The sequence below is a fragment of the Anarrhichthys ocellatus genome, unplaced genomic scaffold (genome assembly GCF_004355925.1).
Source record: "Anarrhichthys ocellatus isolate YVR2014 unplaced genomic scaffold, GSC_Weel_1.0 scaffold15, whole genome shotgun sequence".
NCBI classification, from domain to species: Eukaryota; Metazoa; Chordata; class Actinopteri; order Perciformes; family Anarhichadidae; genus Anarrhichthys; species Anarrhichthys ocellatus.
This window is the reverse complement of record NW_022280045.1, coordinates 8,437,850-8,449,441: the sequence shown is the minus strand read 5'-3', so window position 1 is coordinate 8,449,441 and position 11,592 is coordinate 8,437,850. Positions and strand designations below refer to the sequence as shown.

The following is an 11,592-nucleotide window of genomic DNA, read 5'->3' as shown; positions in this document are numbered from 1 at the left end:
CCCCCCCCCCCCAAAATCCAAACTATATATTTTTCCTCTTACCTGTAGTGCGATTTATCAATCCAGATTGTTTTTAAATATATTAATATTACAGATATACAATTACATATACTGGAATAGAAGATTTGATCCATCTTGCCCCCCCCCCCCACCCATACCATAATATATCTGTAGTCTACATATGTTTTCAAACAAAAAATACTAACTGCACCCTTATTGGATTTGTTCATAACGTCCTTAAATATTTGTTTCATTAAGTAATATTTTCATTTTTGGGGTCACTTTTCTAGGAGGTTCAGCAGCTTCCGTTGACCATGATTTCGACCCATCGGTAGACATGCTTGTCCACGACTTTGACGATGAACGCACGCTGGAGGAAGAAGAAATGTTGGAGGCATCAGATGAGACCAACGCCAACGAGATCGAAGATCTTGCACGGGTGAGCTTCAGGCTTAGATCATATTTGGTTTTGTCTGCTGTGTAGCTCAGAATTTAGACGGTCTTATTAATAAATTTGGGAATAATTATGGGTCTCAGTCCTGAGTTTAGAATTTTAAATTTAGACCAAACGATTCCTTTAGTCATCAGATCAGATCATCAACTTAGTTTAGTTTATTTTACAGTTTAGAAAAAACGTGTCGCTTTTGTTTCAACAGGAGGGGGAGATGCCCATTCATGAGCTGCTGAGTCTGTATGGTTATGGGGGTGGTTCACCAGCAGATGAAGATGATGAGGAGGAGGAGGAACCCGAGGAAGAAGAGGATGATGAGGACGAGGATGAGGAAGAGGACCTCGACAATGATGAAAGCAGCAGAAGCACCGGCGAGTTAAAAAGAAATGAGGTAAGTCAATGTTTTTACGAGTCTCTTGACAGTGATGTGGTTTCCAAAAACTATTTTTTATTTTTATTTTGTTGTGTTGACTGTGTAGTTTCAGCATTGTCTACAGCTATTTGTGTATGTTTGTGTGTCTTCAGGTTGAGGGTGTTAAGATCTCGTCGGTACAGGGGGACGAGGCCCAGGCAACCTCTGATGTCCGCACGCGCTCAGTGAGGTCTCTTGGCACAGTGGAACTCATTCGCCCCCAAAAACTCAAGTACTTTGAAAGTATGAGTCATCTTACCTCAGAGTTATTCTCCTCTTTCTTCTTGTTGCACATAAATGCAGATTGTGTTTTTATATATTTAGCTGGTTAAATAGACATGACTGTATTTCAGGTAATAATGATGCAGAGGAGGAGTCAGATGAAGATGAGGACTATGTTCCATCGGAAGACTGGAAAAAGGTGCGTCAGAACTTTATTAATCAGAGTATCAGACATTTGTACTGCTAGATTGGAGCTTGATTCACACGACACTGACAAAGACATTTGTCAGCCATTGTTTCTTTTAAATGCTAAATGCCTCGATCAGATGAATTTGCATACAGACTTCCTCCTATTCATGTCAGGCTATGCAGCATGTGCAGTGTCTCTTCGCATTCGTCTAATCATTTAGAATTTGATAAATACTCGGCTATCACAGTTGGCTGTCACTATGTCACACTGAGCCCACTGCAAAAGGGGACAATCAGAAATATTTACAATGGAAGAATATATTCACAAAAATCCAAACGCGTTCAGAAAATTTAGGCAGAAATTATCATCGCAGTTGAAATTGTCAGCAGGTGTCATATTTGTAATCCATAAGCAATCAGCCAGTCTAAATGATGTGTTTATTCCCAACAGGAAATCATGGTGGGTTCAATGTATCAGGCAGAAACTCCTGTTGGCCTGTGTAAATATAAAGACAATGAGAAAGGTAACTGTTTGAGGTCATGTCTATGCTGTAACACTGCCTGTCCTTTCTGGGTCTAAAACGTTGGTAAAACGTTGGTAAAACGTTGGTACAGAAAGTTGACGCGGCATTGCCTGTTTTCTGTGAATTTCTCTTGTAGTTTATGAAAACGACGACCAGTTGTTGTGGAACCCCGAGTGTCTTCCTGAAGGCAAAGTGGTGGAGTTCTTGACGGAGGCGTCAAGGCGGACAGGAGAGGAGAAGGGAGTGGATGCCGTCCCAGAGGGATCCCACATCAAAGACAATGAACAGGTGACGGCTACATATCCGCAGCTTGTGCTGGAGGATGACGTTGGCCAATACGTTTTCTTACTGCGAGCAAATCCCATGACGAGACCAAAACCGTAACAGTCAGTTGTTTCTGTTGTTTGTGTAGCCAAAGCCTGATATATCGTACACCTCTGTCCCATAGACCTCCATTGTTGTCCTAAAAACCTTGTAAAACACTCCATTGAGTGACGCTGAAACTACACAAAGTTGTATCATTCTGTGGCTGAAAGACCCTTTTACTCCTGTGATGTTGGCTAAAGACTACAGTTCCCAGCTGAGCCTTTTAAAAGATGAAATGATATATTTTCTAACCACTTCTGAAGATTTTATATCTTGAGTATGAAGGAATGGTCTTCAGGTTGAGTGTTAGAGACGGACACAAACACTTATTTTGGTCTTTTTATGAGTTTGTTGACAACAAGAAAAAAAGTCAAATTTCTCCATCATTATGCTTTAAGTGAAAGGAGTCCTTGCTGAACATGTTTGATCATTTGTTCCCCTTTAGGCGTTGTATGAACTAGTGAAGTGTGACTTTGACACAGAGGAAGCTTTAAGAAGACTGAGGTTTAATGTAAAAGCAGCCAGAGGTAAGCAGACAATCAAGAACCCATTGACCTCCACTTTATTCTAATATGATGTTCTGTTCTTGGATCTTCTTAAGAAGCAAGATTAACACGTATTCTGTCTGCAACAGAGGAGCTATCTGTCTGGACTGAAGAGGAATGTAGAAATTTTGAACAAGGACTAAAAGCTTATGGAAAAGACTTTCATTTAATACAGGCCAACAAGGTAAGACATTAATGAACCGTTTATGATGTCATGAGTACACATTGATGACATTTTAAGCATTCTGATAATCATGACGATCATTTTAAATGTCCATGTGTTTGCTGTGTGATGCTCAGGGTTGTGGAATCAACCTTGTTGCATTTTGAGACAAATCAAATTTCTTTGATCTGTCAGTGTTTTTAAGTGTAGATCACATGACCTTTGTCAGAGGCTCAACAATGATTTGATTTGTCTCTCATTTGATATTGTACTGAATCTCTTCAGGCGATGGTAATAATGGTGATTTCATGTCTGCTGAATTAAATCTTTCAGGTGAGAACTAGGTCTGTAGGAGAATGTGTGGCCTTTTATTACATGTGGAAGAAGTCTGAGCGTTATGATTTCTTTGCACAGCAAACCAGACTTGGGAAAAGGAAATACAACCTTCACCCCGGTGTCACGTAAGTTTAAAAATAACTAAATGCATATACCGTTTTGTGTGAATTCTTTATGGGAGGAGTCGTTTCATGTCGATGTGTTCGGTCATGTTGGTTGTTTGTTGTAATATTCTCAATTCAGCAGCTAGTTGGTCCCTTTTTTGCTGACACAAATTATACTTTAAGCTTTGTTCAAACACACATATCTTAAATTCTTGAAATATGAGGTGAGTTTCCCTTTTTAGAAAAAAAAAAATCGATATATTTAACATTTATTTAAAATACTCCAGTAAGCCCACAAAATGTCTTTCTATTACACGAGAAGTCTAATATGCTCAAAGGCAAACCTGAGCACTGGGACGTTAAGACCTGATGTATGTGCAGTTCATGTCTAATTGTGATGAATTAGTAAAGATCGTATATTTGACTCTCGTTACAATTTATGGATGTAATAAAACCTGAATTCACTGCCAGGGTCAAACAGTAAAGAAAAGAGTAACCCAGTCTGTCTGTCGGACTGAGAGAATTAATTAATTTAGCAGTATGGAACAACATCTGGATGTGGTGATTTAACTGGTGACACAATAACAACACACAGTTCCAGCAAACTGTTTGATTGGCTCCTTGTTTATTGCGACCAGCTTTATCTTTTTTATCTATCGCGACCAACCTACAGCTGCAGGTTTAGACTCTTAACTAGGACCCACCTGCAGTAACAGATTATTACGGTTACGTGTTTACCAAGAGTGGTGGTTGTGTGTAACGGCGTGTGTGTCGCTGTGTGTCCTCAGAGACTACATGGACAGATTACTGGACGAAACGGAGAGCGCCACGTCCAGCAGGGCAGCGTCACCGCCTCCCACCACCTCCAGCAGCAGCGCCAGCCACTCGGAGAGGGAGGACAGCAGCAGCCAGAACGGTGAGCGGATGCAGAGTACTGATGTGAACGCACACACACAAATATATAGTTCATGTTTGAATATTTTTTTTAATCAAACCCAAGACCTAAAATGTCAAGTGGCACAAATAAAATAAAACTAAGGCCTCAACCCTCTGAGTTGAGTAGTCGGTCATTTTGGTTTGAGGAGATTAAATCAATTAGTCGACAAAATCGTTTGAGTGTTGATCGAACTCAGGATTTCTGCCCTCATCTCATTCACCTCCACTGTATTCAGACGAAGGATGAAATCTGAGATTGGTGAAGTAAATCCAAAAGCTTTTGCATGGCCGGGTACGACTAGTTTTTGTAATTTGGGTGATCCAACATTTAAAGTCTCAAACCACTCACTCTTCACTTTTTATTGCCAGGTATCGTAAGCCACACTTCAAGTCTCCCAGTGGATGGCGCTCAGTTGGCCCCAATAAATCAAGTGAAACCTGAGTTGGTTCAGTCCAACGGTCCCTCCCATCCGTTAGCGGAAGCTCCGGCTCCCGTTTCAGACAACTCAAACGGCTGCAGCCAACCCAGCGCGCCCAGCCACGACCAAAACGGTTCTCTGGAGCCTTCGCTGGACCACAGAGACACGGAGGCAGCAGCAGCAGCACATGAACGGCCGGCCAAGAGGTGCAGGACTGAGGCCGAGCCGTTGGACCAAAGTGAGGTGGAACCATCCAGAACACAGGAGGACTGAAGCAGATCAGTGACGTGGACTAATAGACGCTGAATTCTGGGCGAACTGTCCCCTCCTTCCCACCTAGAGGTGAAGGAGATGAAGGAAGATGAGCCCCTCTTGGCCCGTGAGCGCAGGATCTCCTGAGAGCAAAGACTCACACAACACAGCCAACCAAACTGTAGCTGGTCGTCTGGGAGGGTGGGGAGGGGGGGTGGTCTCCCTGTCCCCCTGTCCCTCCAACCCATCCATGAACAGACGGCCTGCAGAGTTCCTCCCAAAGTCCCACAGCTCCATCATCTCCTACTCAACATCGTCTGGATTCACTTTTTGGAGACTTGACTGATAAAACATTTTTTGCCAAGAATTTCCTTTTTTCTATTTGTACTCATAGAAAATAAATCACCTGTGATTATTTTTTTTACACAAGAGATATTTATATTTTTTAACAAAAACAAAACTGACAACTGCTGTTTCAAGCGATTTCAGAACCTACATTTGATGAAGCGGGGGGGACGCGCGTTTTAAAACGATCACGTGCCTAAATTGTCAAAAGTGGGCGAACACAAGGTGAGTGAGGCCGGTGCTGTCGCCGGCTCTTTAAGTTGCACTTTGATTGTTTGGTTCTCATCTGTACTGATGAGGAGCGGTGCCGATAAAACCCAGCAGAATTAACGTTTTCACTCCTCTTCATAAAAGCCGCTCCAGCCTCCGTCACGGCTGTTTGATTCTGATAAATGAACCGACGGGCGAGCCCCCCCGCGGGTTTGTTTGTGTGAAGCAGCTGACATCAGTGATGTCTTGTATTATAACTCATGTAGGAGATCGCTGTATTTTTGGATTTTCATAGTCGGTGCTTTGCTCAACGCTTTGTTTTTACTAGACAGAATGTCCGTGATTTTTATTGTAAAGTTTGTATAGATTTCTTACCTTGAGCAGTTGGTACATTTTTTTTTTTTTATATATATATATATGTCTGTTCATCTGCGGATGTTCAGGTCTTCCTTGTAGGCTGCTGTGCTTTTTGTTTAGAGATCTTTCGCCTGTGTTGCTCTGAGATGGATGTAATAAATAAAGTAGCCATTCCTCTTTCCCTCTCAGCACTTCCCATTCCTGTGTGAACTCGCACAATCGCAAATGTTTGTTGCAGAGAGCATTGTCTTTTGTGCAAAGAAAAGGTACCACGTTGTGGTTGAGTGTGCTGCTCGCCTTTGGTTTAAACTCAAAGTGCTTCGTTTCAACCAATGTTCCCGTCTTTCCTCAGCGAGTGGATCTCCAGCAGTGAAACGGACCAGGTCGACATGTGACCTGCGAGACCTTCATTTGTTTTGGTTCAGTAGCTGTTCGGCTTGATGCTTCCGTGTTTTACTTTGTACTCCAGCTTTGACTTTACATTCACAGATTAAGATTAGTTCGTCTCAATATTGTTGATCCACGTAGTCTTTTCTTTCCCTTCGTTGATAATGTCTTGTTTTTTTCTCTCTGTAAATGACATAAATAAAAGTGTATTCCAAGACTATGAATGGAATAACATTGGCTATATTTAATAAATGTATTAATGAGTCTTGAGTTGTTGTATTGTGAGTTTTCAAAGTGTACATGCTTGAATACAAGAAAAACTGATTCTTTTTTTTATTTTATTATTACAATACTCAAATGCAACATGTGTATATGTACATGTATATGTTAAACATACTGGCCTTGATCAGAAACCCTTCCTAAAATAATTACACTGTTAAGAAAAAGGACAAAATCATTAGGTGCAAAACAAAGTTTTTTCAACATTGTTTTGTCTGAGCAACAAAGGCTTTAAGTTAGGAAGAGCTTTCAGCTGAGCTGTAGGAACGGAAAATATATATTAAAAGCCAGTGTGAAGAAATCGGAATGATTGGAGTCATCAATAATTTATTGTATTAAAATAGAATTACAAAAATTGCAATCAATCCTTTAAATCTATTGATTTGTCAAATATAAAAATGCTCATGACTTAGTATTAAATCAGTGAAACATGACGGCACTTTGTCTTAATTAAAGACATAAAATTGGATCATTTTAAATTACTTGATGGCAGCAAAAACGTGCTGACAGAATACATAAATGTTTGTAAAACATTTTGACAGCTTAAAAACAGACGTGTGAGATGTGGACATTCGCAGGTCTTCGATGTAGGTCGGGCCTCCGTGGTTTACGCCGTTTCTGTTAAATGTCATACAATTACTAAACACCAGCAGCACGTTTACATTGCAGCTTTTTGTAATTCTAGGGAGGCTTTGATGCACATTATTTGAAGAGCTCTTACTTGCGTGCTCCTGTGTGAAGGTGATGTAGGAGTACACCAGGCTGCCAGCAATGCTGTGGGACACAGAGGGGACAACAAATAATAAATAAACTGAATAAAACACCAGCTCCACAACAGCACAGTCTAAACTGTGTGTCTTACCTGATGTTTAGACCGATGAAGTTAGTCCAGGTGAATATGTAGTCTCCTCCAAACACCATTCCAATGTAGGTCACGAGGATATTCTGCAGGAGAGGACGGAGTCACTGCACACATCTGCGTTCATCAATGCTATCAGCCCACAGAGGGCAGGACCGGCGTGTTATGACGCACCTTAATGCAGCCAACAATGGAGGTGGTGAGCGCCGAGTTGTACTGCGTGCACAGCATGATGGAGTACATTAAAACAAAGCTGCACAACACATTGAAGAGGAATTAGATCGGAGCAGCACTGTGGGACATTATCGAGGAGTAACAAAAGACGGATCTGGAGTTTACCCCATGACACAGGAGAGCACAAACTGCACAACAAACAGCTGATCAGACCATCCATCATACTCCAACCCCTGTGCTCAAACACACACAGACAGAGGACATTCTCAAGTTGTTGGACTCTAAATTGTTAATAAACATGAAGACATTTGTGTAAAAAAAAAAAAAAGCATTCCTCACCACTTGCAAGTCCCCTGAGTAGTAAGCGTAAGCCGCAGTGGGGAAGATCATGAGCAAAGCGTTGTAGTAGAGAAGCCCATATTTGCCCAGCTCCTGTTGGAACAGCAGTACACAGAACAATCCTTTAAGACGCGATGCGGCAAAGAAGTATCTCTCTCACACACACACACACACACACACACACACACACACACACACACACACACACACACACACACACACACACACACACACACACACACACACACAGCGAGGCAGGACGAGTAGCAGCTCCGTTCACCTTGGAGTCGAGTTTCTGCTTCACGTACGCCCCGCTGGCCGCTGTCAGGACGTTGTTGATCATTATGAAGACGTATCCTTCAAGGTCGAAAGCTATGTCCGCGCTACAAAACAACAAGACGTGTCAACGACTGAGACACAGGAAGACGTGAACCGGATGAGGTCGGTATAAGGGTGTCCTTGTGTATGTGTGTGAACACCTCACCTGGCAGCAATAAAAGCACCAAAGATCATCGTGAACACTGTGATCTTAACCGACGCAGAGGAACTCTTCCTGTGAGGAAGAGGAAACGGGTCGCAGGGATTAAAATCAGTCGTCTGCAGGCGCAAGAACATTCCTGTTAAACTGTGTCGACTTAAACTTACTTCAGCAAGAGTCCCTCGAACACCATGGTGAGGAAAATGCTGAACCTCCTCAAAACTGTAAACATGGGCAAACTGTGAAAAAAGGAAACGTGGTCCATTTAGTTTTGTATGAAGGAAATTATGTTTCATATCATATAATAATACGGCAATGAATAGAAGCTCTGACTTGAGTCGCTGTGTCCCAAACAGCCCTGATATTTGATTCCCGACATACAGAAGAGGCAGTGGAAACATCTGGAAAGACACAAAAACGTGAAATAATACAAGCAGTATTTTTTTTTATCTTTAATATGAGGTTTGTCTTATTATCATGCGAGAGAACTACTTCACGGTCTCACCTTGCGTGGTATACTCAGATCCATATCTGGAAACGAGATAACACCAAACATCTTCCCAGTCCTCAGAACTACAACTGTAGCCAACATCTGCAGTTATTGGAGCAAGCAGACAGGGTTTCAGGCTCCGTTTGTGTGAACAGAAAGTGACTGTGTGACTCAACTTAAGACAAACTTACCTGGCCGATTCCAACACATGTTGACGATGGAAATCTGTAAAACATGTAGACGATGGTAAGAATGAGGAAAATGACTCAAAAACTCTAATACGACTGATTTTTAGGCTTTACTTGAGTACTTCCATAGCTGCAATTAGATAGGTGAGGAGATAAATGAGACACACCTGTGATCAACTAACAAAAGCAGCATGGAGGAGAACAGAGAGGAGTGAGAGTGGCTAAAGGAGATCATTTCAAGTTTAACTCAGTTTCTGGACTGTATATTTGATGTATATTAAAGTGATCCAAGAACCGGCTGGATGTGTTAAACTTTCTTAGACATCAAGGCCCTGCTGGAGGTGTGCTGATCCCTGGAGCATGAGGGATGAATGGAGCCTGGTTCAGCTACATCGTGGACCTCATGGGATGCGAATTTTGAGTTTTTTTAGGCCATTAAGATACGTCTCGTTTACTATTTCCCACCCAAAACCTACTAAAGATTACACTTTAAAAAACCCAAATTAGCATATATAAATAAACGCATTGTTATATAGTAAATACAATTATCCAGTGTTAAATAATTAACTATAATTAGCTCCACCAACATTACAAAGCTGCTTACTCATTGTAATAATGTAACTTAGTTTAACAGTATCAGTCATACAGAAGTAGCAACTATACTGATAACAGATTGTGTAAATCCCTGAGTATTTTAAAAGGTTTTATTGCATATGAATTCAACTTTAAATTTGTAAGAGGAAACATTTTATTTCTGAATACAGGAAATGTTTGTTTTTAGTTAGTGGCTGGTCGAAACTTCCAGGTGGGCGGGGTGTGTTGGAGGGACATGTGGTCCAAGTATTAAGTAGTGACCAAACTGTCAGCATTAAAAGAAGACGCGCATCCTCTAAAGATGGACAGAATCCAACCCTGCCCAGAGTTAGACTCCATACTTAACATCTCCATCGTTTAAACATCTGTCCCTTGCTGTCATTGCTCACACATGCAGGTGGTCAAGTGTCCGAACCGAACCTTCCTGCAACGGTTGCTCGTACTTTGCACCTCTTACCTGTAGCTCGTGAGGACGCTTTTGTTGACGACAACGATGAGGAATGAACTGACTCCGTAAAAGCCCGCTGCACACAGCTTCAGGTGCACCGTGGAGCCGTCACCGGGTGTGGCTCTTGTGCTTGTTCGGGATGCTTCCTCGAGTGGCAACTTTCTGTCGCCGAGCTCGTGTCGACGTTGGTGGAGCTCTGCCATACTGTTTACGTGATTATCGACGAAGTCCTTCTGCACATGCGTAAAACGATCTAACCGGAGTGACGCGAGATGTTGTCGGCGATGACGGAAACGGAAAGAAGTGAAACATCTCGATTCAACAACATCCTTTGAACATTCGGGAGTGTAGAAAAACTACAGCTGACGTTTAGAAATACCCGTAATCTATTTTAAATAGAAAGATTTTTACTCAATTATTCATGTCGCGCATTATTATTGTATTGAACTGCATTAATGTGCGAGTTGTACGGTACCTAACAAACTAGCAACTAGGTGTAAACAAACCCCTCTGGTTTGTTTACATCACCCTCATGTTCATATGGGATTTAAATGGGAAAGCATCGACATGAAACACCACAGCTTCCTTTAAGCAATGAAGAATCCACAGCACATTTGTTTACAACTTTTTAAAATCACAGTATTGATTTTAAACAACCCAAATAGCAATTGGCGGAATACATGTAACACCTCTAAAGCAAGTTATTAGAACAGGGATGTTTGCAGAGAACGTTTCACCGTCATGTGGCTCAAACAGTCCTACGAGAAAAAGTGCTCCAGCCGTCTGTATCAGTGCATCGCCAGCAAGTATTTGCAGAACAGCATGTAAAGCTTTAAAATTACCCCATCATGTTCATAACCCCCTCCCTCCCTCCCCGCATCCCCCCCTCTAAACCTAATGTAAAACATACCCGCTTCATTAAAAGAAAATGCTCACTGGAAATGCTGACACAGGTGGCTAAAAGCACCGTAAGCTTACATTACATTCTGTAGCTCGTGATTGTTGACAATGACGGTCAACTTTTATTTCAGACAAAGTATGCACTGGTGCTGCTGCACTGATGAAATTTAAAATAAAAAAAACAGCAAGTACGGTTTACAGAAGGGTGCCGATAAAACCTAGTGCTCCGAGAAAAGCATTAGAGATACTCTTAAGAGCAAGATATGTCCAGTCTTGTGTATCATTCTCACTTAGATTTCAACAATCACGTCTCAATAGACGCTATGAACTACTTCAGGTGATAACTTGTCTTCTATTTTGAGAGTGGCAAGTTCAGAGCAGAGGAATACTTAAATTCTAAGTAACTAGCTGTCAAATTCACAGTCTGTCTCACACTTAGCTGCACACACACACACACACACACACACACACACACACACACACACACACACACACACACACACACACACACACACACACACACACACACACACACACTCACACACACACACACACACACACACACACACACACACACACACACACACACACACACACGCACACACACACACACACACACACACAC

General features: G+C 41.8%; 2 protein-coding genes across 4 annotated transcripts in view; one reads left to right on the top strand and one right to left on the bottom strand.

Annotated features, from left to right (window-relative positions):
* Positions 1 to 6,484, top strand: part of mier1b (mesoderm induction early response 1b, transcriptional regulator) — a 7,891-nt gene extending 1,407 nt beyond the window's left edge. For 2 of the 3 annotated variants that reach the window (XM_031854948.1, XM_031854946.1), the window contains 11 exons: positions 291 to 439; positions 657 to 842; positions 977 to 1,106; positions 1,217 to 1,284; positions 1,726 to 1,798; positions 1,935 to 2,086; positions 2,610 to 2,691; positions 2,799 to 2,893; positions 3,206 to 3,333; positions 4,101 to 4,228; positions 4,618 to 6,484. In XM_031854948.1, coding sequence (XP_031710808.1) covers positions 291 to 439; positions 657 to 842; positions 977 to 1,106; positions 1,217 to 1,284; positions 1,726 to 1,798; positions 1,935 to 2,086; positions 2,610 to 2,691; positions 2,799 to 2,893; positions 3,206 to 3,333; positions 4,101 to 4,228; positions 4,618 to 4,940 — 1,514 coding nt within the window. In that variant the 3' untranslated portion in view covers positions 4,941 to 6,484. The remainder of the gene's footprint in view (positions 1 to 290; positions 440 to 656; positions 843 to 976; positions 1,107 to 1,216; positions 1,285 to 1,725; positions 1,799 to 1,934; positions 2,087 to 2,609; positions 2,692 to 2,798; positions 2,894 to 3,205; positions 3,334 to 4,100; positions 4,229 to 4,617) is intronic. The other variant, XM_031854949.1, reaches the window with a different exon arrangement.
* On the bottom strand, positions 5,484 to 11,481 carry LOC116387663 (UDP-glucuronic acid/UDP-N-acetylgalactosamine transporter-like). The gene is made up of 13 exons (XM_031854950.1): positions 10,077 to 11,481; positions 9,029 to 9,062; positions 8,853 to 8,939; positions 8,681 to 8,748; positions 8,515 to 8,586; positions 8,354 to 8,422; positions 8,150 to 8,252; positions 7,870 to 7,962; positions 7,696 to 7,763; positions 7,531 to 7,609; positions 7,360 to 7,442; positions 7,219 to 7,271; positions 5,484 to 7,115 (listed from the first exon to the last, which is right to left on the bottom strand). The coding sequence occupies exons 1-13, from the start codon at positions 10,268 to 10,270 to the stop codon at positions 7,105 to 7,107; spliced, it is 1,014 nt and encodes a 337-aa protein (XP_031710810.1). The 5' UTR covers positions 10,271 to 11,481; the 3' UTR covers positions 5,484 to 7,104.
* Between the last annotated feature and the right edge of the window lie 111 nt (positions 11,482 to 11,592).

Bases quoted from the DNA above. Each gene is read 5' to 3' on its own strand.
- LOC116387663 (XM_031854950.1), bottom strand. From the start codon at position 10,270: ATGGCAGAGCTCCACCAACGTCGACACGAGCTCGGCGACAGAAAGTTG. The intron at 8,423-8,514 runs GTAAGTTTAAGT...TCTTCCTCACAG, and splicing joins TTCGAGGGACTCTTGCTGAA to GAAGAGTTCCTCTGCGTCGG. The intron at 8,253-8,353 runs GTGAGGTGTTCA...GTTGTTTTGTAG, and splicing joins GGTGCTTTTATTGCTGCCAG to CGCGGACATAGCTTTCGACC.